This window comes from Fusarium proliferatum (genome assembly GCF_900067095.1).
Source record: "Fusarium proliferatum ET1 genome assembly, contig: FPRO_scaffold003, whole genome shotgun sequence".
NCBI classification, from domain to species: Eukaryota; Fungi; Ascomycota; class Sordariomycetes; order Hypocreales; family Nectriaceae; genus Fusarium; species Fusarium proliferatum.
In genome coordinates, this window is record NW_022194792.1 from 4,152,145 (window position 1) to 4,178,952 (window position 26,808).

Below are 26,808 nucleotides of genomic sequence, written 5' to 3' on the forward strand. Positions count from 1 at the left end.
GCGCAACACCTTGGGCAACCTCACAATCCCCTCATCCGCATCCCACCCAATCTCTAGCAACGCCGCCACAACCCTCGGCACCACCAACACCGTCCCATGTACCGTCCACGGGAACCCCATCACCCCATCTCCCGCTTCCCTTCTCATCCTCGTCGCCAACCGTCGACTCTGGTAATCTGTGCAGAAACTCACAGAGGCGATTTCTCCCCAGGCAGCGTCATGAACTTCGTCTTGTGTTTTACCCACCGCCCGGAAGGGGAAGAAGGCTTTGATCGCGACTCTACGGGCTTCTCTGGCTCTGAGGTTGTGAACTGGCATATCGAGGACACGGCATGTAATTCCGAGAGCGCCGAGGATATCAGTTTGGATGTCGATGATTTCGTCGAAGAAGTACTCCATTTCTTCCTCGTCTGGCTTCGTCCAGGCAAATAACTCCACATTTGTGAACTCATTCACATTATACAGTCCCTCCGTATCCAGCCCAGTTTCAGGTCTATAACATCTTGACGCAGCAACCCTTCTAAGCGGCAACTCCTCCTCTGAGATTATTTTGTTTGTCATCATACCAGCCAATGCAATACCGCTTGTCCTCGTCAGGCTCAGCCCAGGCACACCCCTAGTCTTATCCTTCTCATCCTGCGCAATGTTGTAAACCTGTTGCTCACCGCTACTATCCTGAGCTTGAAACCCGCAGGCAGCAGAGATTTGAGAGTAGATGAGGGATGGGGGCGAGACGGGAGTCCAACCTTCGCGAGTCGTGAAGGAGAGAGCGTAGGAGACGAGGGCCTGTTTCAGTAGGGCGCCGGCGCCGACGAGGTAGTACCATCCGCTGCCAGAGGCGTTGGCGGCGGAAGCAAAGTCGATGATGCCAAGCTGTTTTCCGATGTCGACGTGATGAATAGGCGTTCCTTTGCTGTCCTTGGTTTGAATGACTGTCTCATCGGCGTTGACAGAGCAGATATAATCCCAGTCGAGCCCTCTCGGTGTTTCCTTACTTGTAATATTGGGTAACGCCAGCGCCAAGTCCTCTATCTTGCTCATGATATCCACCTTCACCTCTTCAACTTCAAGAATTTTTAATTTAATCTCCCTCACTTCCTTGAGCGATTCTTCAACATTCCTCCCCTCTTCTTTCAGCACTAAAAGCTCATTCTCCAAAGTATTTGCGCGTTCACGTAAAGATTTCACAGCCTCCTGCAACGCTTGGTAATAGAACATGAGCTTGGTGATGCGGAATGGGTTGGAGGCGAGGTTAGGATAGTTTCGCAAGAGGCAGGTTTCAGCGTAGAGTTCTGGGTTGTTGCGGATATGGTATATGTCGAGGGTAGGCATTGCAGCGATTGAAGGGCGGTTGGGGGAGGAGTAGGATCTAGTGGTTGGAATCCGAGGGATACGTTGATATCGCCGGCATTTGGTTATTGTGCGATTCATCTTGGGCTGCTGTGGTAGAGGCTTGGTAGTTAGTGAGAAGTTAAGATCATTGTGACATTTTAGGGGTTTGTTCATATTGCGGTAGCTTTAGTATGCGCCCTGCAATGACCTCCAAGTGGGGTAGATACAGCAGATATTATTGGAACATAATATTAAAATATGGCAAGACTTTAATGCCTGGCGAATAAACTATTATATGCAGCATACTTCAAAAGAGAATAGACTTTACCTATAATTCAAACACCAAGTCGGAATGATATCACCGGTATCAGAAGAATAGATAGGGTCCTGATCAGTTATTGGGCTTGAGGGAAGATGAGTGAGTGGAAGTAATAACCACTTGGAGAAAGGTCCAAACTCTATTTCTGCACGATAAGAAGTGCTCCAGTGAAGGCCGAAGTATTGATAAGGCGTAGATCAGCAGGGTCTGGGCCTGTCGTCACTTTTGGTTTAGCGGAATATCATTGATAAGCGACCCCGGATAGAAATAATTACAGGCAGCCCCGCCCTCTTCTTTAGTGACCTCGACACTACAACACCCCGTATCTCATGCGCCTCAATTGAACAACACGCGATATATACGGAATGACTCATGGATCCTGGTCGCAAGAGGATAGGCTCCATCGCAGAGTCGGCTACGTCGTCTAATCAGCGGAGTAAACGCGCCAAATACGCGCCTGTAGCTTGGTACGCGACCGTCCCTAGGCACTGGGATTGACTGACCTTGGTAGTAATGAGTGTAAGAAGAAGAAGCTCAAGTGTGTGAGGGAGGAGGGCGATGAGATTTGCAAGAGATGTGATGTTAATAAAGTCGAATGCATCTTTGCTCCTACAGCTCAACCGGCAAAGGAAGATGCTGAGCCATCGCGAAGACGCTCAACTCAAGAACCTCAGTGAGTATCTCGCCCATCTCACAAATCATCACCAACACTTCACAGAACAGACGTCGGGTCTCTAAGCCAACAAGTAATCGCCCTCCAAAACCAAGTCAACGCCCTTACATCAGCCCTCCAAGACGTATCCCAGCGTCTCCCCCACATAACCCCCTCCTCCACAAAGTCCACCCCGCAAGGCCACTCCTCCACCTACCGCAAAGACATCCGCAACGTACACAACGAGCCGCGCGAGCCTCAATTCGTCGGCCCCACGCGCTCGGCGTATAGTTTCCAGATCGCGGAGAACTCCCTCACAGGCATGGGGATCGAGCCCAACGCTACTGGTACCAGCACGCCCGCTGAATCACCCAGTGAGACGGAACCCGTTGTTGAGAGTGAGCACCTTTCGCCAGGGGTAGAGGATGTTGAGACTCTGGCGAGTTTGGGAATTGCGGAGGTTCAGAGGCTGTTGGATATTTATAATGAGGAGATTCAGAGTGTTTATCCGTTCATTGATGTGAATGAGTTGTCAACCAAGGCGGTGTCGGTATTCCAGACACCGCAGGAGAATACGCTCAAGGATGTGCAGGCTATCAAGTTGGCGGTCGCTACGTCAGTTGCTATCGAGGCACAGGGGCTGAATAACATCAGCAAGAGGTTGATTGATGATGTTGAGCCTGTTATTTGCAGCGTCTCAGGCGAGGCGTTCATTGACTTGCAAGAACTTCAACTCATGATAATGCTGGTACGTCTCCTGCGTACAATCTCTCTACACATACTAACGCTATCAAGAGCATCTATTGGTTTCATTGCGGAGAAGACCTCCTCGCCTGGAGAGCCATCGGCAACGCCGGCCGCGAGGCCCTCGAAATCGGTCTTCACCGCCGAACCTCACTCTTTGAAAACTTCAAGAACTTGGCAGAGCGAGACTTGGCAATTCGTTGTTTCTGGTGTGTATACATTCTAGACCGAAGGTACAGCTATGGCACTAGTCTATCATTCGGCATTTCCGACCGGGACATCGATCCCCGGTGTCCAGAGCCAGTGAGTTCCCTCGCACTTTGGGAGAAGCGTATACTGACTATTGAAAGAGTGAGCAACATCCATATCTTCGATGTATGGTCTCCTACGCCAAGTTATGCTCCAAGGTCTGGGAGGATCTACCGCTTGATTCTTCACCATTTATAGTACCAAAGGATAAAGTCGACTTCTTTGACTTTCTGGCGCAGAAATGGGTTCACTCTATTCCTGAGGATTTACAGCTCGTGTATCCTCGGCTCTCACAGGCTCCGCGTCATCAACCTCGAGTTTTACAACGCTTGAGAACGCTCCTTTATCTAAGAGGGAATTATATACGAAACTTGGTTCTACGACATCATGTCATGAGTGCTGAGAACTTGCGCTCAGATATGCAGGGCGCTCAGCTGGTCGTCAGTCTCGCGCAGGATACGATCCAGGTTTTGGTGAATCTGAACGAGACAAGCGAGATCTATGCTCGGCAGAAAGCAACGTTTAATTATTTCCTGACAGGCGCTCTAGCAACAATCCTTCTAGCAGTATGTCACGGCCCCGATGTCTTCGCCGATCGCTGCCGACAAAGCTTTCAAGACGCTGTTCGTCTCCTCAAAAACATTTCTCAGCACGGGCAGCTAGGTCGACGACTATGGCGCTCACTGAAAGGAACGATTCATCGCGCTTTATCGCTAGAATCCCCGATCACACCGACTGGGAATGCGGCACTCGCAGAGATTCTGCAGCAGGAGACGCCGGAGGTACGACAACAGCAGACGCTTGTTCCTACGAATTGGCCGAGAAATGGACTAGGGAATAATTTTATGGATGAGAACATGGCGGACATGTTTGGTCTGGAGACGGATCTGTTGAATCTGTTTAGTGCGTTTGAGCAGGACAATATGTTGAGGCCGGTGAGTCAGGTCAACGGGCTTGATCAAGCTGCGGCAATACCGGATCAGAATGGGGGTGTTGGGCAGGGTGACGATATGAGTCGGTTCAATGGGGGATTCTAGAAGTCACGCTTTGATGAGACATATCGAGGACAAGACTGTAACAATATCATCAAGTACGAGTGTTAAAGAGCGTGTTCTTTGCATAACTATCTCGTACATATCGATCCATGACCCAAGTCCCGTCCAATCCCATGGTCATACCGTGTTAGAACAATTTAGTACCCTCATAGCGACGCGCGATTAAAGAAAATATACATCTCTCCAATTTTTGAATATAACTACCCAGTTTATTTGTCATGGACTCCATCACGAAGACCTTCAACAACGTCAAGGTCAACGACGGGAACCTCAAACTTGTACTTGCCACGGAAGACATAATACGCAATACCAGCAAATAGCCAGCCAGACAAGACAACGATAGAGTAGTTCATGTTCTGCGGTGTTACTGGCATAGTAGATGGAAAAGTGCTAAAGATGACAACGACTGTGATCCATATCAAGCTGATAACGTTGGCAGCCGGGCCAGCGATACGTCCCAGCTTGAAAGGACCGAAGCCACTGGAAGTCTGAATACTCTTCCTGGCGAAGAGCATAGCGATGATGGGGAAAGCATAGCTGACATACATGCCGATGATAGACATGGAGAGAATGGCATTGAAGGCAGTGGTGTTGCCGAGGTAGATGAGGCCAAGGAGCATCTGGAGAGCAATAACAACCACGACAGCGTAAACAGGGATCTGAAGACGCTTGTCGACTTTGCTGAGCTGCTTGTCAAACGGCGTTGACTTGTCTCTCGCAAAAGCCCACAACGTTCGCGACGTAGATGTCGTTCCAGCGACAGTTGCTGCAACAGCAGTGCATGTAATGATGACAGAGAGAACAGTGCCGCCCGCTCGACTCTTGGTTACGTCAAGGAAGATCTGCATGAAGGGGAACCCAGTGGGTGTTGAGAGAAGTTTCTCGAGGGGACCAGTTGAGAAAAGGAATATGATGCAGTAGACAAGGCCCATAAGACCATTGATGGCCACACTGCCTACCATGGCGAGGGGGACATTGCGGCTGGCATGGGGCATTTCTTCAGCTAAATGGCAAGCGGCATCGTATCTGTGACGGTTAGACGGTGATGTAGTGAGTGGGAGATGGGGACATACCCGAGGAATGGATACACGGCACTTAAGAGGCCAACTAGCCATGATACACCGTCGTTAGCCCAACCACTAGAGTTGGTAACTTCTGTGAATACAAACGAAGCCGAGTTCTTGGGTGCCATGACACCGAGAACGACAACGATTGTGACAAAGCCGATGACATGAACGGCGCCTAGAGCCGTCAGTTCCGAAACATCTCCCGCCAGCGGAAGTACTTACCCGACACCGTGTTGATATGTGGAAGAAGTTTGTCGCCCCAGATATTGAGAACAAGGGCATAGACAAGAACAAGCCAGTAGAACAACATGCCCTGCCAACGCTCAGGAACATACGTGTCGTTATTGACGATTATAAGAGCCTGCATTTGGAGCCCGGCAGCAAAGGCAGCAGATGATGTGAGGACAACCTGTCCGCCAATGCTGACCCAGCCTGTGACCCAAGACGCGGTCGATCGAATTGAAGTAGGCGAAAGGGCTGCTACCCAATGGTATTGACCTGGAAACCATTCCGAACGTTAGTCTCGAGCTAAAAAAGGTTGCGTCAAGGTGTGAGTACTGACCTCCAGCTGTAGGATATATCGAAGCGATCTCGCCGAGAGAGCTGGCGATGCAGATTGAGCATACTGCTGATAGTAGACTGGTCATGTTAGCGGTGCTTGGTTTCGGGAACGGGAGACGGACTAGTTGTAGAAGAGACATGGTGCTCCGCCGGTGATGAGAGCTGTAGCGACGACAGAGGATAGAGCTTCCCACGTCGCCATGAGACAAACGCATAGAGCACAGAGAGAGAATAGAGAATACTGTCTTCGGAGTTCCTGCGTATGACCCAACTGCGCAAGACGCAGGGCATCATCACTCGAAACTCCAGTACCGCCCTCAAGACTCATGGCGTCTTTATCAACAGCAACGTTAACTTTCTCAAGTTCGCCCATGTTTCTCAAGCAAAGAATAATAAATGTTTTATAAGTAAAATTTTTCTTCTTTTCCAGTTAGTGGAGCTATGGAAAGCACGGAAATGTCGTTCATATAAATCATCTTGATAAGGGAAAAGAGATATCAGAGCACCCCCCTGCTGGCATATCACATCTCTGATCAAAACACACGCTAAACAGGGGCCGTATCAAGAACGCGGGGAGATCTAACCTAGTACGTATTAGCAATTCTTTACGAGCTGCGTTATCACTCGACAAGGGTGTTGATAGAGGGTGAGATAAGAGAGATTGCGCTTCCGCGTTCCGAGAGGCGTTCCGAGTGCAACGCTCGGAACGAGACCTTCCGGGGTGTACTATTTGACAGCTGCGAGACATCACATTTGCTGATCGATTGAACCAACAAACCGCAATTCCTTTGTCCTGAGTCTTTTTTGTCCAACCATGGCTGCACCACACCCTCTGTCTGCCCTCTCGGCGCGTGAGACTAACCTTGCTCGCGACATCGTCAAGGCCTCTCACCCCGGTGCGCTGCTGTTCTTTAGACAATCGTACCTGTTTGAGCCTCCCAAGGAGGAAGTCCTCAGATTTCTTGAGCTTGAGCACTCTGGCGCTCTGACTTCTTCTTCTCCGAGACCTGATCGCTGCGCGCAGGTTTTCTACGATGTCATTGGCGGAGACCAGAAGTCGCTTTACTATGAGTCTGTGGTTGATGTTACGAAGCGGAGTATTGTTGCGCAGGAGATTATCAGCGAGGAGCACCAGGCCAGTCTGACGATGTAAGTCCCCAGTTACTTATGGTTTTAGTGTGGTGCTGATTTAGTAGGGCCGAGTTTGACATCGTGGTTGAGTCCTGTAAGAGATCAAAGTTGTTCCAGGATAAACTCAAGGAGATCAAGCTCCCCGAGGGTTTCGAGACAGTAATTGAGCCCTGGCCTTACGGTGCACCAGACCTAGAAGATGGCAACACGCGCTACTTCCAAGCACTCGTCTTTGCGCGTGATGCTCGCAAGGGTCAAGACTCCAACTTCTACGCTTATCCCATGCCCTTGATCCCAGTCATGGACGCAGCTACCAAGGAGATCATCCGCATTGATGAGCCTGCTACAGGCGGCAAGGATGATAGCCTTACTGGCAAGACCTATGCTCCTGGAGCTCTTGACCATTGTCAGAGCGCAGAGTATGTCCCTGAGCTTTTGCCCAATGGCACGAGGAAGGATTTGAAGCCCTTGATGGTTGTGCAGCCTCAAGGACCTAGTTTCTCCATCACAGAGGGGAATCTCATCCAGTGGCAGAAGTGGAGAATGAGGGTTACGTTTAATCCTCGCGAGGGAGCTGTCATCCATGATATTCGCTATGATGGACGGCCTGTTTTGTACAGATTGAGCATCAGCGATATGGTGAGTTCACTTGAAAAGCTTACGAGAAATGTACTAACATGCGTAGACTGTTCCTTATGCTGATCCTCGTCCACCGTACCACCGCAAGCAAGCCTTTGACTTTGGCGATGGTGGTCTTGGGCACTGCGTCAACAACCTCACTCTCGGCTGCGACTGTCTCGGCGTGATCAAGGTAAGCTGAGCCCCAAACTCACAAGCTTCATGACTAACAACTTTAGTACTTTGACGGTGTCCTCACAGACGCAGATGGCTCTGCACAGGAAACCAAGAACGTCATCTGTCTGCACGAGCAAGATAACGGCATCGGCTGGAAACACACTGACTGGCGAACCGGCCGCGCCGTGGTAACGCGTCGCCGCGAGTTGGTTATCCAGTTCATCATCACCCTCGCCAACTACGAATATGTCTTTAATTACAAGTTCGACCAAGCAGCCGGTATTGTCGTGGAAGCCCGCGCCACAGGCATCGTGTCCGTTGTCAACATGGACCCCGGCAAGACAGCGCCCTGGGGAAACATCGTCAGCCCTGGCGCTTTAGCCCAGAACCATCAGCATGTTTTCTGCGTGCGTATCGATCCCTCGATTGACGGTAATGAAAACACCGTGGTGCAGGAGGAGAGTCTACCGTTGAGAATGGACAAGAGGACGAACCCTAATGGAAACATGTATGAAGTGCGCCAGACGCAAATCACCACCTCCCAAGGCATTGACGCCGCTCCCTTTAACAACAGGGTTTTCAAGGTCCAGAACCTGAATAAGCTAAACCGCGTATCGGGCAAACCAGTCGGTTACAAGATCACACCGCCCCCAACACAACTCCTCCTCGCCGACCCCAACAGCACACAAGCCAAACGCGCCTTGTTCGCTAAGAAGCACTTCTGGGTGACCAAGTACAAGGACCACGAGTTCTTTGCCGGTGGGCGGTACACGCTGCTCAGCAAGAGTGAAGTCGGCGGAGTGAGCGACGCAGCTGATCGATGCGATGATGTGTTGAATCAGGATGTTGTGTGCTGGAGCGTCTTTGGACTCACGCATAATCCGCGCGTGGAGGATTGGCCGGTGATGCCGGTCGAGATGCTGCAGCTGCATATTTCGCCTTCGGACTTCTTCACGGGGAATCCGGCGCTTGATGTCCCATCTGATAAGGATGTTGCGTCGAGGTTGACGAGTGGGTGCTGTAAGGAGGAGGGACCTAAGCTGTGATTGGTAATTGGGAGTGACATGGCATAGCATGAGATTGTAAATCAGTGTTTGCATTATTTTAGCATGAATGAGATTTTTTGAGACAACTGCCGGCTGCTGCTTGCATTGTGAAACGATTCCAGTAATGAACACATCGAAACAAAGCATTTGGCCGAGGGATTGGAGGCATCACCTTGTGTGCGTCCAAGCCGGGCCAAAGAGTTATTATCTAGGCTTTCCTCCTATCAATTTTATGCTGTAGCAATTGGTTATCATTATAGTATAATATCTAAGTTCTTATCTAGATGTGTTACTTGCAGTTAAGACTTATAGTTGGAAGCTTAAATCAGCTGAGAGGACTTAGAAATAAAACATTTGTATCTTTATAATGACTTACCCTGGAGTCTTCAAAGGTGATGATTGCGGGTCTGACGCGAGATGACCACGAAAATCCACCACTCACTCCAACTAAGCTAGAGCTCACTACCCCGTACGCGTCTGTGATACCCAGTCTTATGCATGACAAATACATGTCAGATCAGAATAGTTACATTCCCCTCCCATGCACTCATCGTCGCGGATCTCGGCCTTTCTCTCTTGGCGCTCAACTACCGAAGCCCACTCCAACATCCGCTGTATCACGGAAACGGGCCGCTGGAGATTACGGAGGTATAGCCATCTGCGTGATTTATTTCGTCCACTAACTCCGCGCCATCGGAATCGCCACTGCGGTTCCGAGCCCATAACCGCGGCCCAATCGGAAGACTCATTCCTCTCCATCGCATTGCGGCTCCTACTGAATAGTGGCACTGATACTACATTATCGTATATTCCTGTCATAAACTGAAACGGTTCAAGCAGGGCGGTGGATTAAATATACGTAAGATATGGAGATGATCTGACTGCGGTGAAGTAATGAGTGAGAACGAGGAGGCGTTTGCGAGACCCTGGATTATGCATAACCCCTCACGTAACATGGTCAGTGCTATACCGGAACATAACATCCTGGATTCCGAGTGGAATGGTCGTCGTAATGTACATAAGTAATATGCATGCGGTTTCACTGCGCTTCTCTTCTCTCGCCGTGTAGCTTATCGACTTTTTGCTGTCTGATAAGATCTTGATAAGTGGATATTACTATTACTTTATACCCGGAATACACAAACTCAATATGGCGGAACTCACCATTACCGGCGCTGCTGGTCGCAAGATCACACGTACGTTACACTCATGAATTCCCATTACATGCAACATTCTTACTGACTCTCTCAGTCCCCACCGGTCTCTTCATCGACAACACCTTCACCCCCGCAGAAGCCAACAAAACCGTTATTATCGAAAATCCCACCACAGCCTCCCCCATCGGCTCCGTCTCCGCCGCTCAGACCTCCGACGTCGACCGCGCTGTACTGTCTGCGCGCAAGGCATCCGCGACGTGGAAGACTACACCTCCCCAGGAACGACGTCGTCTGTTGAATAAGCTCGCTGATCTTATTGAGCGCGATGTTGAGGACTTTGCATCCATTGAGGCTGTCGATGCTGGCATGCTGTATAACATGTCCATGGGTATGAGTGTTCCTCAAGCGGCTGAGACGTGTAGATATTTTGCGGGCTGGGCGGATAAACTTGATGGGCAGAGCATTGACTACGAGAGCGGCCTTGCGTATACCAAGAGAGAGCCAATTGGTGTTTGTGCAGCCGTTGTACCTTGGAACACTCCTCTGTAAGTCGCATCCCTTCACACTGAACCTCGTACTGACAATCACAGCATGATCACCTCATGGAAGCTAGCTCCCGCCCTCGCAGCCGGCAACACCCTCATCATCAAAACCCCCGAGCTAGCCCCCCTGTACGGCCAAAAACTCGGCCAGCTCATCGTCGAGGCTGGCTTCCCTCCCGGCGTAGTCAACATCCTCTGCGGTCTCGGCACTGTCGCAGGCCAAGCGCTCGCCGACCACCACGAAGTCCGCAAGCTCTCCTTCACCGGCAGCGTCGGCGTCGGGCGCACCATCCTCGCCAGCGCCGCAAAGTCTAACCTCAAGCGCGTGACCCTCGAGCTCGGCGGTAAAGGCCCTAGTATTATCTTCTCTGACGCTGACTGGGAGAATGCGCTTATGTGGTCTTCCATGGGGATTACTACGCACAATGGACAGATTTGTGCGGCGGGGAGTAGGATTTATGTGCAGGAAGATATTTATGATAAATTCGTAGAGGAGTTTTCGAAGAGGACGAAAGATGCGGTCATGGGTGATCCTTTATTGCAGGAGACGATGAAAGGACCTGTGATTAGCTCAACGCAAAAGGAGAGGATCATGGGTTTCATCGCAAAGGCCAACTCAGAGGGAACACAAGTCCTCCATGGCGGTTCTCAATCACACGACTCAAAGGGGCATTTCGTCCCCAACACGGCATACGTCAATGTCTCACCCTCAGCGAGCATCATTCGCGAAGAAGTCTTTGGTCCTGTCGCTAGCATCGCCAAATTCAAGACGGAGCAAGAAGTCATCGACCTCGCGAATGACAACGTCTACGGTCTAGCTGCTTCGGTGTTCACAAATGACATCAGCAAAGCGATCCGCGTATCGGATAAGATTGAGTGCGGCTTGGTCTGTGTTAATTCCTGGGGAAGCGTTAATGCGAATACGCCGTTTGGCGGGATTAAGCAGAGTGGCTTTGGGCGGGAGAATGGCGAGGATGCGCTGCATGATTGGACGCAGGTCAAGTGTGTCAAGGTCAATGTTTTTAAGCTATAGATTCTGATACAAATGTTACTACCAATTTACTATGAGATTGTTGAAATGTCCTGTTTTGGTGTTTGGGATGACTTCCTCTTGCGGCATGACCAGAAACTACCCATTTCGGAAGTAAACTCACTAATTCCTCATCAAGTACTTACCCGACACTAAGTGATAGAACTAAAAAGGCGCGCTCGCTTCGCTATCAATTGACGCGTGCGTCCCCTCGCTATCTCGTCTCTCTTCGGAACCAGATAGCCCGGAACTGGAGCATTCCGAGTGTTACGCTCACGTATGCTTCTCCATGACTCGACTGCTTGTTCATCACTATTCTTATCAGTTTCACTCTGCTCGTTCCGGTCGGAACTTTTGAAGCATTAGTCAATGCTGTATCATTGCAGAACGACCACGTAATGCTTTGTTGACTTGTTGTGAGGCTTGTATCAGATATCAGATTGTTCCTATCGTCTGCGTCCTTGCCCGTTCGCTGTTATTGTACGGCAGTTCATCATGATTTCTTCACCGGACTGTCACACGAAGTCCTCGATACTCAGAAAAATACAACTCGGGCAGTTTCTTTCGCACCTACACAGGACCATTGAGTCGCGAGAAAGTCGAGATGTTGTCCTATTATTTGCTGGCGAAGCTGTACGCCTCGTCACTTTCATCATGGACCTGTTAGCATCCTACCTCCAAAAGCTTCAAAGCAAGAGACTTCAAGGTCTCACCAAATCATTCTTGACAGTGTCTCATATCAACTCAATGGCTACGTCAACAACGCGAGCCGCAAACGGTTCAAGGGCACTCTGTGCAATGCTGGATGAATGGCAGATCATGAATCGCCTCTTTGGCGTCTTGGACATGTGGAAAGCAGCCCGAGATCTCATAAGAGGCATCTCCGCCGAGCGATCAGCAGGAAAACATGTCAAAACGCTGGACATTGGAATCCAAGTTTCACAGATCCTCTGCCTCAGCTCATTCCACGTCTCCGAAGCAATTGGCTTTCTCTCCTCCAAAGGAATTCTCAAACGCTCAGCCAAATCAGAAGAGAGGCTAACATTCCTCGCAATTCGCTCCTGGGCCGTATTTACAATGATTGAGATTGGCCGGTTGTCACTGGAGTGGATGAATACGATGCAGGATAAAGAGAAACTCGCTACAAAGACATGGAAGGCAAGGTGGAAAAGCGATATGCTTCAGAATTTGGCCTGGGCTAGTGTTGCTACTCATTGGAGTCTGAGAGATGGTTTGATACCCGAGGCTTTTGTTTCGCCGCTGGCGGTGTTTGCGACGTGGAGCTTGGTCAAGGATGCTTGGAAGAATGCGGCTTGACCCCCATGATGCATCATTTGGGTGATCTCGGCGTCTTTTTGAGATTTGAAGCCTCTGGCCAAGGGCTTGTATATATTCGCGCATAAAAACAGTGCATTATCCAGGTGGCATCAAAATATAAGCATTGCATGACTGCGAGTTACCAAAAGCAGCATCGTGATGTGGATATCCGTATTTCCCAATATACCCGAAGTCTTGATCTTGCTAAATGCCTTGTTCGACCTGGTCGGAAATATTGCGAAAGTTCCGATGACTTTATGGCGGCTATGATTGGTTGATGCATTTTGTATGGCAACTCATCAAAAGCTCGGTTGTCGGAAAACGATTCCGCGCCGGATACTCGGGCCATGAGAAACTTCGCGATGACTTCGAAATGGTATAATAGGCTTTCAAGATTTGTGAATATCTTCAGTTCATCATTAACATCGATTCTACTTCGGTATTCGACGCAATGGCTGATATCGACATCATGACCAACGAGTCCATTCTGGACGAAGCTCTTCTCACAACAGAGTCTCCCGTCATTGACTCAACAGACTTAATCGTTCTTCTTTCTCTGCTCCTAGGAGCAATTACATATCTCTCCAATGGCAAAATAAGGAGCTTCTTCTTTCCTAAACCTACCGCAGCAGCTGAGGAAACAGCTTCGAAAGAAGACAGTCTTCGAAGCATCTCTCACATCTGCAACACCACTGGCAAGAACTGCATCATCTTCTACGGCTCGCAAACTGGCACTGCAGAGAACTATGCTCAGAAACTAGCGAGAGAAGCTAGTTCACGCTACGGCCTTGATCCCATGGTCGCTGATCTTGAAGAGTATGACTACAATGATCTCTCAGAATTGTCAGAGCAGGTCGTTCTAATGTTTGTACTTGCTACGTACGGCGAGGGTGAACCTACGGATAACGCTCAGGACTTTTATACATACATAACTGGCGGTGAAGATGGAGATCAGCCGAAAGTTGATCTCCAGAACGTCAAGTATGTCGCTTTCGGTTTGGGGAATAGCACATATGAGCATTACAACGCTATGGTGAGACGTGTTTCGAAAGCGTTGGATGGCCTTGGTGCGAAGAATCTTGCTAGTATTGGGGAGGCTGATGACGCAGCTGGGACGACGGAAGAGGACTTTTTGGCATGGAAGCAGGATATGTGGTCGAATCTTGTTCAAGAGTTTGGGCTCCAGGAGAGAGATTTTGCTTATGAGTCGACATTTGGTGTTCTGGAAAGAGATGATCTGGATGCGAGCTCGCCTGGTATGTTTCTCGGCGAAGCAAACTCGGATCATCTTGATACCAGCTCGACCAACCGCCAGTTCAGCAACACGAACCCTTACGTCGCTAGCATCACGGAGTCTCGCGAGGTATTCACTTCCAAGGATCGGAACTGCATTCACATGGAGATCGACCTCGGTGGCTCGGGTCTATCTTATGAGACTGGTGATCACGTCGCTATCTGGCCTACCAACTCAGAAGCTCAAGTCACGCAACTTCTCAGCATTCTTGGGTTAACAGAGAAGAAGGATACGGTTATTTCTATTGTTAGTCGGGAAGCAACTGCAAAGCCACCCGTTCCTACACCAACGACATATGCTACCACGCTGCGATATTATCTTGAGATTGCTGGACCTGTGTCTCGAGAGTTCATCAACGTCATTGCTGCTTTTGCACCTACCGACGCTGCAAAAACAGAAGCGACGAAGCTCGGTAGTGAAAAGGTGTACTTCAACGAAAAGATCAGCCAGAAGTGCCTTTCACTTGCTCAAGTGTTGAGTATGCTCAGTGGGGGTCAACCATGGACTAAGCTGCCCTTCTCAGCTGTCGTCGAAGGACTTAGCAAACTTCAGCCTCGATACTACTCCATCTCCTCATCATCACTCGTCCAACCCTCCACTGTTTCCATCACTGCCGCCGTTGAATCAGCCGAGTTTCAAGGTCGACCTGATGTCTTCAAGGGCGTAGCTACGAATTACCTTCTCTCACTCAAACAGGCTCAGAACCAAGAGTCTCAATCACAAGAGTATCAACTAAACGGCCCTCGTGAGAAGTACGCTGGTTTCAAAGCGCCCATTCATCTTCGCAAGTCAAACTTCAAGCTTCCCAAGGATTCATCCCGACCTGTCATCATGATCGGTCCGGGAACTGGTGTTGCTCCATTCAGAGGTTTCGTACAAGAGCGAGCTGCGTTGAAAAAGCAGGGGAAGGATGTTGGAAAGAACTTGTTGTTCTTTGGATGTCGGCGACGGGCTGAAGATTATCTCTACGAGTCAGAGTGGCGGGTAAGTCAACGGTCCCTTGATGTCCAGCCAACCTTGCCAACCCATGCCAGGAACACAAGAAGACCCTCGGCGACGGCTTCGATATTCACACTGCATTCTCAAGGGAGACCAAGCAGAAGGTTTATGTGCAGCACCTCATCAAGTCTCATGCCAACGAAGTGATGGACATGATTGACAACGGCGCGATTATCTATGTTTGCGGCGATGCGAAGCACATGGCAAGGGATGTCAATTCTACCCTCATCTCAATCTGGGCCGAACAGCGGAATATCTCTGTTGAGAGTGCAGCGGAGAAGGTGAAGGGTCTAAGAGACACTGCGCGATATCAGGTAAGCATTTCACATCCAGGGTTGGCACCGTTACTAACACCTCGAAGGAGGATATCTGGTAAATACAGTGATAGAGCAGCATTCTTAGTTATAATTAGACGGTGAAAAAGTTTCTAGTTTAATTAATGTGATATTAAACTATTGTACCATTCATTTACATGCCGGCTATATAATCCTGATCTGCACTTGTTCACTGCCTGGCCACGCAAAGTCCTCCAGGTCTGATGCCGTAGTATCTTCATGATGGGACTGGAGGTCCGCACGCTTTGCATCGACAATACAGAATCCAACTCGTTGATAGATGTCGCCATCAATATGCTTCAAAGCCAGACAAGCAAAATACACCCGAGAGGAGAATTTGTCACCAGCGATTGGAGCGTAAAATATCTGATCTCCAAATTTCAGACCGTCGTCCTCAAGCACGCAATCAGGCTTGAATAATAGTTTTCTGAGTGGAGGGTCAAGTTCGATGGTCCACAAGACCTCCTCATGGGGATCCCGGCAGATGTCAGCTGATGTCAACGAAGTCTTGATATCTAGAAATCCGCTTCGGACCTCGCCTGTAGGATCAGTCGTTGCAAGCTCACAGCCCACATTGACAATAACACATGCTTGCTTTGGCTCTTTTGGGGGCGGTAACGAATGAAGTCCGATTGGTCCGGTCCACCACCAGCTACAGCCTGAATCGGTATCGACAGCGGCCCAAGACCATGAAGGCGCACGGTAATAAGGAGGTCTGTAGCCTACACCACCCGAAGTTGCCATGTTGTAATGGGAGACATGGTACCAGCAGAGATCATGCAGAAGCGAGTCCTGCCACAGTCCGGCGAGATACACACCGCCCCTGACATGTTTTCGCTGTTGAGCTAGACCTGACAATGCCGGGAGCTTGTCGGCAGGGTTGGTCAGTTGCCTGCTTGTATATGCGTGAACTACCTGCTCCCACCACTTAAGAGCACCTTTCCAGTCACTCGGGGGAGGTTTAGTAGCTTCTTCAAGCTTGTGAAATCGGTGCCAGTGCGACTGCATTGTCTCTTGCCTGTCTATATGCCCGCATTCGCAAGTGATTCGTGTTTTGCATCTCCAGGCAATGTCGAACTTGCCAAAGTGCAGTACACGAGGGGGAAGGAGGAATTCTTGAAGAGTCCAGCCGCGTGTCTCTAGACATGGGATATCCTCTCGGTAGTGGTTGATGCGCTTGCGGATGTACCAGAACGCTTGATTCCCGCTATCTGTGGTAACTTCCTTCCTATACTCATCCACAGGATCTCTGGAAAAGAAGCCGCTGTCCATGTGGTCTGAGAGGTCGGCAGAGATGGTGAAATGGGAGTTTTGATAAGTCCTGGCCATGTTGGAGTTCTCTTGAGCAAAGTCCCGCCTAGTGGCTTCGAGTTCGTTGGGGGTTATATCCGCGAAGCTCTGTAGGATACACAAGCTATCGATCCAAAGATATTTGACGTCCATTGACCGGCAAACTGTTACTGCATCTTTAAATGTAGCAGGTAGACTCTCCCAATCGATATTCTTCATGTGGCTGTCAAGGGTTCGTGTAGTTGTTTTTAGTTGTTTATGTGTAGGATCCCCCCACCGATGGCTCAGGCAGATGTAAGGGGACTCATCTCCTCGGGTCTCTACCAACCTGACAGGATCTTCGAGAGCGCCCTCAACACCAATCAGCCTTTTTGGAAGTGGTACCTCTGTAGTTATAGGCTTGGGACAGGCGTGCTTGGCCACGCACTCGGATACCCATTCTCTTGCGCGTTCAAAACTGTCCCTTGAATTCGTATATCGCCCAACACGGTATCTGCTCCTCACACGCTCTCCCGACACTTCAAACGCATCGGCCCTTGCGTCCATGAATAACTCGAAATTGGCTTTCTGGTCTGATAGTTCGATGCTAAGAAGTTCATGCCATTCTGAAATGACCAATCGCTCAAGTTTCAACTTCTCCTCAGTTTCGTTTTTGAAGAATGCCTCTGAGATGCCTGGGAGGTGACCTCTCACGCAATCTAAGGCAATGTCTCGATAGATACAGCATATGCGGCACGAGCCTGCCGAGGAGCTTAATTCAGGAAAGGTGATCTGGCGCGATGCATGCAATACCCGATGAGCACACGAATTCTTGATTGAGACTTCGTCCCAAGGCACATTTGAAGTAGCCATCCTTGGCACGGATACCTAGTGGATTGGAAAGAATCAGTAACAGGTCGGCTGATTCGTTGAGGCAATTGGTAGAGACAAGTCGACTTTGCGTTACTCTGGTAAAGGTGCGGCTTATCGTCCATTCTAGGTTGGGCAGCAATGCGCTAAGGTGATCATCATTCCGAGGCGGACTATCATAATTGCGGTGCAAAGATCGTCGCTCTCGGAACGGCTCAAATTTTGATTCTTGTATCATTGTGTATAAACTGCGCCAGGGAAAATACGTGAAGGTCAGATGCAAGGGCATTTCGTGTCCGTATCTTCGCTATTTCAAGACCGTGAACGTTGGCCAAAAGCTGAACTAATCTTTATAGTTAAGAAAGTGTTTGAATCTCACGAAGAACTATTGACTATATTGCACGTGTTAAAACCTTCTCCGCCTCTTCCATGACATCATAAGAATAAAAGAAGTCTCGAATCGGTCTCGTAAAGTTCATCGCGTCAGGAGGAAAGATCCCTTCTCGCCATATATCTTCAGCTCGTTGCCGCAGCACGCTAGAAATCCCAGGCTGCGCGTCAGAAAGCAGTTGAGTAACATGAATGCGGCGCTTCAAAATGTCATTGTATAAACCCAAACGCTCTGCAATCTGCTCTGAGTCCTGCATATCCTTGAAGAGAGCTTCTAGTGCTGCTGCCTCCTCAATCGCGAGAACTGCGCCTTGTGCTGTGCGACATGTCAGTGATAGCTTTCTTAGGACCGAGGCGACTTACCGTGCGTTGGCTGTATGGGATGTGCAGCATCACCGATTATGACCGCTCTCGCCCGTGTGTACGTCTCGAGTGGCTCCCTACGGAATAGCTTATGAACAGAAACGCTTGTCGACAAACTGAACAACCTGGCCACCAGCGGATTGAATCCCCCGACCATGGCAGTGATGTCTTGAACATTCGTGTCAGTGTTCCAATCGACTGCATGCTCATTCTCCGCTTTAGTCTTGTGGCGAAAAGCAACGTTGAGCATCTTCCCATCGCGGCAGGGATATGTAACGAGGAACGTCCCAGTAGGTAGGTCAAAGGGGACCCAGAATCCTGGGTCTTGGTCCTTAAAGATGGCTTTGAGGTCGGGATCTTTGTTTACTTCCGAGAAGGGGATTAGACATCGGTAAAATGAGGAGCCGATATCTTCGAGAGGGACATCTTTTTGGGTGATTTCGTTGATGAGTTTGGTCCAAGAAGATTAGCTAGTGATGATGGCAACAGCATAGATCGGGGACTTACTCGAACGCCGTCAGCAACAACTACGAGATCTTTCTGAAAAGTCTGTCCATTGTCCAACACAATCGTAGCATTCTCACAGTCAAGGCTGGAGACAGAATGTCCATTATGAATCACCACTGGTGGACCTGAATATCGCTCGTCACTCGACAGAGCCATCTCCTTTAGCGCTGTGTGAAGATCCACTCGATGGAAGAACGCAAACGGCGCACCGTAGTCATCCTCAACGTGACTAAAGTCTTCGACGACAAGATCCTCAAGAGTCTGCGGGTCTACCATACGCATCTGCTTATTCTGCACACCACGCGCTGTCTTGGGATCAAACCCGAAGTGTCGAAGGACGCGCATTCCATTTGGGGTGATGGTGATGGCAGCGCCTATTTCATCCTTGAAGTTGGACCTTTCAAAGACCTGCCCAATGTCAGCTGGTACAGTAGCTGGATGATTATTTAGTAACCTCAACTTGAGCTCCTGTTCGTCGAAGAGCAATGGCGACACTCAGGCCACCAATGCCTGCGCCGATGACTCCAACCTTCAATACCATTTCCGCCAAGTCAATGATAACTCAAGCGTTGCTGACGGGCTTGCGGCAGTGGCAAAGCGTCTTATTAATAAGTTGCTACGCCTTACAGATCAGCAGCGTAAGCCCCCGCCTGCGGAAGTCAATGCGGAGATCAGGCGCTTAGATAACGGGTCAGATCCTCCAGCCACCGTAAATCCTCGGAAGAGGTCAAAGAGCAGTTCTAAGAAAACAGTGACGGGCTCATAGCTTTTCTCCAGTGCCACAATTAAGAGCTCCTGTAGAAGGCTAGGTCATTTTTAGTGATTACTTCTATGGCTAGAGGGCTGGAGTGGGATCTGCACTTGCTGATCGTCAATGACGCAATGTGTAATACGCTGGATGCGCTATACGCTCGCTAGTGAAGTGCAAGGGCTTACACGATGCCTATTTTCCGCTTGTGCCGCTCCGTAAGTCCCTATTTGACGACTGAGCCACTCTGACCGACGTTGGCTCTACCTATCGAACACAAAATTCCATACCATATCATGGATGACAGAGAAAAGAGGGGTTGATCATTGAATCTCATTCAGTCTTACCAACAGATGCATCGTGAACGCAAGTAAGCCAGGCTTGCATTAGTCCGTTGTCAGACGAATGAGAAAGTAACCTGAGATGTCAGCGTAGCGTCTTCTTCCGCAGTGATTGGCTTACTCATCCGTCGTAAGAAACATGCATACGCCGTGGCTTCAAGGCATTGGATGAACTTCACAGGTCAGCATGCTCGGCGGGGCTGTGGCTTGGAAGTCTCCGAGGATATAAATACGAACAGAGCGACGTCGAATTTCGTTGTGCATTCCACATAAGCTGCATGCATCATGACTGCAACGTCTCTGTTTTTAAAGCTCAAGGCTCACCTGGCCGACACCCAAGCCAAAACCTACGCGCCTGACGCCGCAGGCTATAAACAAATTGAACAATGCTTCGTTGAGAAACCGGTCCAGACTCTTGGCGTAGTCAGACCTCAAAGCGGCGATGAAGTTGCTCTAATAGTGCAATTCTGCCTCGAATATAATGTCGAGTTCAGCGTGCGAGGGGGAGGCCACGATTGCGCTAGTCGAACATTGGTCGATGGGGCGCTCGTGATTGATATGCGAGATATCAAACACGTTGCCACTTCCGAAGACAAGAATAGTGCACGGGTCGGTGGTGGCATTCTCAGTGGTGACTTGGCCAAGGCCTTGGTGAAAGAAGGCCTGAGTACGCCTACGTGAGTTCTTTGACTAAACTCGACAAGGCTCCATTACTGATTGACGCATCCAGTGGTACTGTCGCTAGCGTAGGATATACTGGATGGGCTACCCTCGGTGGCTATGGCCCGTTGACATCTCATTATGGTCTTGGGGTTGACCAGATCATCGGAGCGAGAATCGTCAATGCTCGAGGCGAAGTCGAGAATGCCAATGAAGAACTGCTTGTCGGTATCCGAGGCGGCGGTGGATCACTCGGTGTAATCGTTGAACTGACCATCAAAGTTTACCCAGTCAACGAGGTGCGTTTAACTCAGTCGAACCAAGACTTGATCTCACATGTTTAGATCCTCTCGTCTATGATCATCTACGACTCAAGTGACCTATCTGCAGCTCTCACGTCCTACACCCAGCATTACGAAAAACTTCTCGAATCAGGCGAACTCCCAGTGTACCTGCAACTCCAACCGATGATCGCCCAAATGCCCGGCCAACCCGTTAGTCTCATGGTAATCGCTACTTGGCATGGCGACGACAAAGAGCAAGGCCGATCTTGGATCAAAAACATCGCTGAGGCGGCGACATGCGTGATGGAGAATACGCAGGAAATCACACTTGCGGAAATGCTGGAGAATAATGAGAAGTTGGTCACTTGGCCCTCATACGGTCGAGTCTATACTCTGAATTGCAAGACTCTGACTAAGAAGTCGATTGAGATCCTGGGGAAGCAGTGCGTCAATACTCCAGGTGGAAGTCTAATCTTCTCATACCACACATTACTCTCAGCCAAAGAACCTGAGCAGAAGTCTGTTTTTGGTACAAGAGCTCGTCATCATATGTTTGAGATCTACGCCATTCTTCCTGACAAGGCCGCCGCGGAGGAGCGGGTTCGATGGGCTGCTAAGGTCAAGGCTGAGCTTCAGGCAGAAGATGCTGATAATATCCTGGAGGGGTCGTATATATCGCTTGGTACTCATGAGGACGCTGACGTCAAGAAGATCTACGGGAAGCACTATGAGACGTTGGCGGCGCTGAAGAGGAAGTATGATCCTCAGAATGTCTTCAAGCATAGCATTCCAAGACTGACATTTGCTGAAGAAGGGGGGGCGATTGCTGAGGCTCAAGTCTAGTGATAGATCTTTAATTATATGCGGCCAAGCAACTCGAGATCAGAGTGGAACGGCCTGTATTATCCTTGAATCCATTTTTACATAGCCACTAACAAGCTTGGTAAAGTCGTACGAGGTAGCCAGCCGGGTCTCGCACAAGAATACTTTTCTTGCCATCGACCCATACAGGCCTGTCTCCTTCCGTAATGACCTTAATCTTGGCAGCCTTGACCTTGTCTGCAATGGCATCCAAGTTCTGGACGCTATAAGTAGTCATGCCAACACCAGGGTCCTGTGTCGGATAGATAATAGACACCCTGCTCGGATCATCATACTCATAGTACTCACACCTCGTTTCAGGGTCGCAGTTCCCGGTAACAGCAGCCCAGTACGTGTCGGTGGACAAGTTGAAGAGACCTCCGAGGCCGCCGACCTTCTCGTATCCTGTACCAATAAGGGGCTCGAAGCCTCGGCTGATGTTCTGCCCGAGGATATCTCTGTAGAATGTGAGGGCCCCCGTGACGTTGTACATGGTGAGGTCGAGCTGGCCGCGAATGACGTATTCCATGCCGGGCCCGTCGGTAATGTTAGGCTCGGAGACAGTGAAGTAATCGGAGGGGCCGCTGCGCTGGACGAGCTCGACCATGTACCCATCTGGATCGTACACCCAGACCGTGGAAGTGGTTCCCTCGGCGCCACCCTTTGGGATAGGAGAGCCGTCGATGGTGGACACGTTGGCTCTGCGCAAGGCGTTATTGATGGCGGTTGCGTTCTTCACCGTGAGGGTCAGCGCCGGAGCCGCTGGGTCCTTCTCACGCTGCTTGATCTGCTTCTTGGAGATCCCCATGTACTCGACCAGGTTCAACGTCCAGTCCTGGTTGGGGATGGCGACTACAGCCATCTTGTACGTCGCACCGCGTGTGGCTGTAAGCCTCCCGTATGCCTCATCGTAAACGGGCCTCTTGTCTTGGTGTAAGATTTCGAGGCCCACGACGCCGTGGAAAAATTCGAGGGTTTTTTCGAGGTTGTTGACGGCATGTCCAACGCTAGACGGCTTTGACGTGTAAGGTGCTTCGTGGCTCGCTGAGTAAGCAGTCACCGCCGCAAGGATACAAACAATTAATCCAGTCTTCATATTGGAGGAGGATGCGGAGTCTTGATGGATAAGCGTGAAGTTCAGTCCATTATCTTGTCCTAATTTCCACCATAGCTTGCTATTTATACTTCAAGTTGTATCTATCTTGCGAGATTAAGACGTCCATTCTTTACGTTTACGTGCCCAGTGCAGTCTCCAACCCCACATCCCGGATATTCCATGTATAGTCGCATTAAACGCATACCTACGGAGTACTCTATATATGAACCAGAGGTACAACCCCACAGTTAAAGGGAAGGTCTACAATAGACGACCCGATAGAACTAGAGTTTCAGTCTTGTTTGTGACATGTACCTCGGGGAATTGCGGCTGTTAATGGTGTATTGCCGTCAGCGTCATCATATTCACCAATCACGATATCTTACTACCAGGACGATGTTGGCAACGCAGGCTAGCCGGAAATTAAGGGGTGGCCGGGATCTAGCCCCGGCATTTACAGCAACTTTCACCTCCCAACAGCCCCGCATTCCATAGCGGAAAAGCCGGACGCGGCTGGAATAGACGGCACAGAGCAGAAGCTAAAAGGCAGATCGTAGCCGACCTCGATCCTTGCTTTGTGGTATCAGGACGCGCGGCATACCGCTTAACACCAGTAGTTTAATAGAAAATCCAGATGCCGCCGGAAATTCCGAAATCAATAAACTCTTAATTCTTAGCTATTGTATAGTGAATCTGTACCCATACCACGCCCAATGCAATAGCTGCCACACAACCTTTATACCGATGCTTCTCATTTGTGGCCGATGAGGAACGCACCTCAACAAGAAGGGTATGGACAAATCTGTATTAGTGTTTCTATCAGTAAATGGTTTCAGATTCTTTCTCATCTCGGTATCAGAGCGACAACTAAAGTGATACTTTGATAGAGTAATTATAACTTGGCCTGATGTATTCAGTAGCACATGTGAGACGCATGATATAACCATCAGCTGTTAGGTCTACCAACTTGATCAACACTCTTCTATGGCTATATGCACCTTTTAAGACTTTACACTTACACGTCTTTATAAAGATGTCAGCATGATAGGCCCAAGTCAATTACCAGCTGTACTTTATATCCACTTGAGACATGTCGTGCTTTTCCATAAGCTACAGCACATATGCATATGTATCTAAGTCTTCAACAAACTCCAACAACGGCTTTGAGTCCTGAGCACCAATCCACATCGCCGCTCTGTTAGCAACCCACAGTGCCACCATGACCATATCCTTCTCCTCAATCCACATAGACTGCTTCTCGCCAGTCACGAGCACGTCGTGAGGCGTCAACTGCCAAGTGCTATAATCCATCATCGAAGTCTTATCAGAGTACCATTTTAATTGTCTCGACTTATACGTGTACTCCAACACGCCACCAACCATCCGACTCTTAAGTTCGTAGAGATCTCGACGTATGGAGGTATGTTTGAAGAGAAGTTCTTGCTCCCAGGGGGCAATGTATCCGGTGATGCGGTATAATAAATCATCAGCCTTTATTGTCAGTATGCTTCTTCTTAATTGACGGGGTACTCACCTGTTCATAGACGATGTTGAAGTGGTCGAGCGTTTCAGTATCCAATGCTCTTATCAACATATGTGTATAGACTTCGTCAATAGACTCAGAGTCTGAAATACCCGCCGTCTTCTTGTTCATAAATGGTGTTTCATCGTTCTTGTGCATAAGCTTCTGAAACCGGTGCTCCGCCTCAACCTCCTCCAGAGCTGATTCAAGGTACTTTATCCTTGCTTGGGAACGGGGATTGTTGTTTTCTCCGTTATTGCATAAATTGGCATATACCTTCAAGGTACACTCTCGGAGCTGTGTATCCAAGATGTAAAGAACCCCCAGTGACAGAAGAAGAGGACGTAGATCATAGGTGTCGAGATAGCCGGTCAGGAACTTGTCGAAAGACAGCTGATCTGCCAACCTTTGTGGATAGAACTTGCCACTTCGCTTCCAGTCAAAGATTCGAGAGTGAGATGAAAGTCCAAAGGCTTGCCCAAACTCAGCATCGCATATCTCGTTGATCTTCAGAATACTAGTGGTGCGTCGTAGAATCGAAATCCAGAACTTATCCTTCCATATCAAGAAGCCCCAGTTATCCCAGTCGATAGTGAGTACAAGTCTCAGGGTCTTTTCAAAATCGCGTCTTCGGAATAGACAGAAATTTTCCTGTGACGCATCTGAGTAACGAACCCATGGACCATCAATGCTGAGACCGGCTGGCTGGGCTGGTAGGTCACGTTCCCATTGGCGGGTCTTTCCATTTGTTTCATATGTTGGACTCTCAGTACCATCATCACGGTGATGGTTGATCTTTTCGAGCACCCGCTTTGCTTGACTGGCAGCATCGAGTGGGAGGAACTGCAATATCTGTGGCTCTGGAATTCCCAAACACTGCATCGCAATACCAATAGATACGGGAACATCATCAGACTCTTGGAGAGAGTATGCAGGCCAGTCCAGTGTATCATCCACATTCCTACCGATCGATGCAAGAGCAAGATCCGGCGCTTCTAGCGATATTACCATCTGTCGTCCCTCTGCAGTTCTGCCACACGGTAAAAAGCCATGAGCAATCCAGAACAAAGTCTGCAACGAAGAGCCTTCCCTTCTCTCATTGAGACCTGCCTCGAAAATCTCTTTGGCAATATGCGGCACAAACGATAGAGAAGTTAAATAACTCCATGATCCTTTGTGGCGACCAAGTTGCTGCAGTTTGCCCGTTATGCCATATATCGTAGGTTGTGGAGTCGTTTCAAGGGTGATAGTCCCATAAGCACTGCGACGCACAGCCATAACGGTTCCGTCAGAGTCTGCATCGCTGTCTGACCAGGATCTTGAACTTGCCGAGTCTCGACTGGACGAGCCTCTCCTCCTGGTTATTATGTGAGGCTGTTTCTGACGGACCCATTCGAATGCCAAATTTGATTCTCTTTGTTTGGCTTTTCTCGGCAAGGCGAAATGTCGAATCGAGGCTCGTTCCCCATCAAAGTTCCTCCTGATTCCCTTTCCCTGTAGAATACCTTTGTCAACACGGTCTCCATACCGACCGAGAAGACCCAGCATCAAGATCCAATGTTTGTTGACCACTAAAGCAGTTCGACTGTTCACAACTTCTAGTGTTCCGCCGGTGTCGGGGACGTCCAAATCAACTCGTCGGTTGCTAATCCCATCCCGTACTTCATAAGACTCGATTAGTTCCGATAATTTCGCCCATCCTGTGTTCCACGGCAAATAATCCCTCGTCATGAAACCCCAACGGCCCAAAGCTGCACTGAGAGGCGGTATAAGCGGGGCTGTATCTGGCTCATTGGTGATGTAACCCGGTGCAAGGTTCGGCACGCGAATCCTTCTAAATATGCGTAGTCCCCTCGTCAGCCGCCACCCTCTGGAGATATATTTCTGTTGTTGGTCTTGCACCGCATTCATGGCGCGGTTTTTATCACTCATCGACGCTTGCAGTGCCAGATATGGACCGACTACACCAACTAGCGCAATGATGGCCACCCCAGCGGCGACCCATGTGCCGATGTTGCTGGCGAGATCTACTGGATCTACTCCATCGTCACTGGAAGAAGACATGTTGAGGTGTTGAGGCACAAGATGGCACAAGACTTGTCTTTGGCGCAGAAAATTCACTCGGGCTGGATTATATCACGTGCTGAGTTGACCCTTGTACGCTTGTCTCCCATTCGTCTATGCTTCCCGGGATAAATATGCACTATGAACGCCTCTCAGAATAAACGTTCTATTGGCATCCCCCTGTAAAGCCGCCTCTATGACTCCATCC

The 26,808-nt window shown here is 49.5% G+C and overlaps 12 protein-coding genes across 12 annotated transcripts; 6 read left to right on the forward strand and 6 right to left on the reverse strand.

Annotated features, from left to right (window-relative positions):
- Nucleotides 1–31: 31 nt before the first annotated feature.
- On the reverse strand, nucleotides 32–1,332 carry FPRO_05637 (uncharacterized protein; the record flags this gene model as incomplete). Its single annotated transcript, XM_031229537.1, has 2 exons — nucleotides 32–168; nucleotides 243–1,332. The coding sequence occupies 2 exons, from the start codon at nucleotides 1,330–1,332 to the stop codon at nucleotides 32–34; spliced, it is 1,227 nt and encodes a 408-aa protein (XP_031079764.1).
- Nucleotides 1,333–2,023: 691 nt separating this feature from the next.
- FPRO_05636 (uncharacterized protein) lies at nucleotides 2,024–4,333 on the forward strand (the record flags this gene model as incomplete). Its single annotated transcript, XM_031229538.1, has 5 exons — nucleotides 2,024–2,118; nucleotides 2,163–2,324; nucleotides 2,370–3,051; nucleotides 3,099–3,350; nucleotides 3,398–4,333. The coding sequence occupies 5 exons, from the start codon at nucleotides 2,024–2,026 to the stop codon at nucleotides 4,331–4,333; spliced, it is 2,127 nt and encodes a 708-aa protein (XP_031079765.1).
- Nucleotides 4,334–4,560: 227 nt separating this feature from the next.
- FPRO_05635 (uncharacterized protein) lies at nucleotides 4,561–6,352 on the reverse strand (the record flags this gene model as incomplete). The annotated part of the gene is made up of 5 exons (XM_031229540.1): nucleotides 4,561–5,377; nucleotides 5,425–5,593; nucleotides 5,641–5,916; nucleotides 5,981–6,057; nucleotides 6,102–6,352. The coding sequence occupies 5 exons, from the start codon at nucleotides 6,350–6,352 to the stop codon at nucleotides 4,561–4,563; spliced, it is 1,590 nt and encodes a 529-aa protein (XP_031079766.1).
- Nucleotides 6,353–6,793: 441 nt separating this feature from the next.
- FPRO_05634 (uncharacterized protein) lies at nucleotides 6,794–8,951 on the forward strand (the record flags this gene model as incomplete). Its single annotated transcript, XM_031229541.1, has 4 exons — nucleotides 6,794–7,128; nucleotides 7,176–7,749; nucleotides 7,796–7,921; nucleotides 7,968–8,951. 4 exons carry the CDS (start codon nucleotides 6,794–6,796, stop codon nucleotides 8,949–8,951), a joined length of 2,019 nt encoding a protein of 672 aa, XP_031079767.1.
- Nucleotides 8,952–10,101: 1,150 nt separating this feature from the next.
- On the forward strand, nucleotides 10,102–11,683 carry FPRO_05633 (putative aldehyde dehydrogenase; the record flags this gene model as incomplete). The annotated part of the gene is made up of 3 exons (XM_031229542.1): nucleotides 10,102–10,147; nucleotides 10,203–10,653; nucleotides 10,699–11,683. 3 exons carry the CDS (start codon nucleotides 10,102–10,104, stop codon nucleotides 11,681–11,683), a joined length of 1,482 nt encoding a protein of 493 aa, XP_031079768.1.
- A 492-nt stretch (nucleotides 11,684–12,175) lies between these two features.
- FPRO_05632 (uncharacterized protein) lies at nucleotides 12,176–12,997 on the forward strand (the record flags this gene model as incomplete). Its single annotated transcript, XM_031229543.1, has 1 exon — nucleotides 12,176–12,997. The coding sequence occupies one exon, from the start codon at nucleotides 12,176–12,178 to the stop codon at nucleotides 12,995–12,997; it is 822 nt and encodes a 273-aa protein (XP_031079769.1).
- Nucleotides 12,998–13,448: 451 nt separating this feature from the next.
- Nucleotides 13,449–15,666, forward strand: FPRO_05631 (uncharacterized protein; the record flags this gene model as incomplete). Its single annotated transcript, XM_031229544.1, has 3 exons — nucleotides 13,449–15,275; nucleotides 15,326–15,604; nucleotides 15,652–15,666. The coding sequence occupies 3 exons, from the start codon at nucleotides 13,449–13,451 to the stop codon at nucleotides 15,664–15,666; spliced, it is 2,121 nt and encodes a 706-aa protein (XP_031079770.1).
- Nucleotides 15,667–15,769: 103 nt separating this feature from the next.
- On the reverse strand, nucleotides 15,770–17,767 carry FPRO_05630 (uncharacterized protein; the record flags this gene model as incomplete). Its single annotated transcript, XM_031229545.1, has 1 exon — nucleotides 15,770–17,767. The coding sequence occupies one exon, from the start codon at nucleotides 17,765–17,767 to the stop codon at nucleotides 15,770–15,772; it is 1,998 nt and encodes a 665-aa protein (XP_031079771.1).
- A 389-nt stretch (nucleotides 17,768–18,156) lies between these two features.
- On the reverse strand, nucleotides 18,157–19,565 carry FPRO_05629 (uncharacterized protein; the record flags this gene model as incomplete). The annotated part of the gene is made up of 4 exons (XM_031229546.1): nucleotides 18,157–18,470; nucleotides 18,518–18,848; nucleotides 19,025–19,432; nucleotides 19,479–19,565. The coding sequence occupies 4 exons, from the start codon at nucleotides 19,563–19,565 to the stop codon at nucleotides 18,157–18,159; spliced, it is 1,140 nt and encodes a 379-aa protein (XP_031079772.1).
- An 833-nt stretch (nucleotides 19,566–20,398) lies between these two features.
- Nucleotides 20,399–21,900, forward strand: FPRO_05628 (uncharacterized protein; the record flags this gene model as incomplete). Its single annotated transcript, XM_031229547.1, has 3 exons — nucleotides 20,399–20,790; nucleotides 20,844–21,072; nucleotides 21,118–21,900. 3 exons carry the CDS (start codon nucleotides 20,399–20,401, stop codon nucleotides 21,898–21,900), a joined length of 1,404 nt encoding a protein of 467 aa, XP_031079773.1.
- An 88-nt stretch (nucleotides 21,901–21,988) lies between these two features.
- On the reverse strand, nucleotides 21,989–23,014 carry FPRO_05627 (uncharacterized protein; the record flags this gene model as incomplete). The annotated part of the gene is made up of 1 exon (XM_031229548.1): nucleotides 21,989–23,014. The coding sequence occupies one exon, from the start codon at nucleotides 23,012–23,014 to the stop codon at nucleotides 21,989–21,991; it is 1,026 nt and encodes a 341-aa protein (XP_031079774.1).
- Nucleotides 23,015–24,124: 1,110 nt separating this feature from the next.
- FPRO_05626 (uncharacterized protein) lies at nucleotides 24,125–26,600 on the reverse strand (the record flags this gene model as incomplete). Its single annotated transcript, XM_031229549.1, has 2 exons — nucleotides 24,125–24,505; nucleotides 24,549–26,600. The coding sequence occupies 2 exons, from the start codon at nucleotides 26,598–26,600 to the stop codon at nucleotides 24,125–24,127; spliced, it is 2,433 nt and encodes an 810-aa protein (XP_031079775.1).
- Nucleotides 26,601–26,808: the final 208 nt, after the last annotated feature.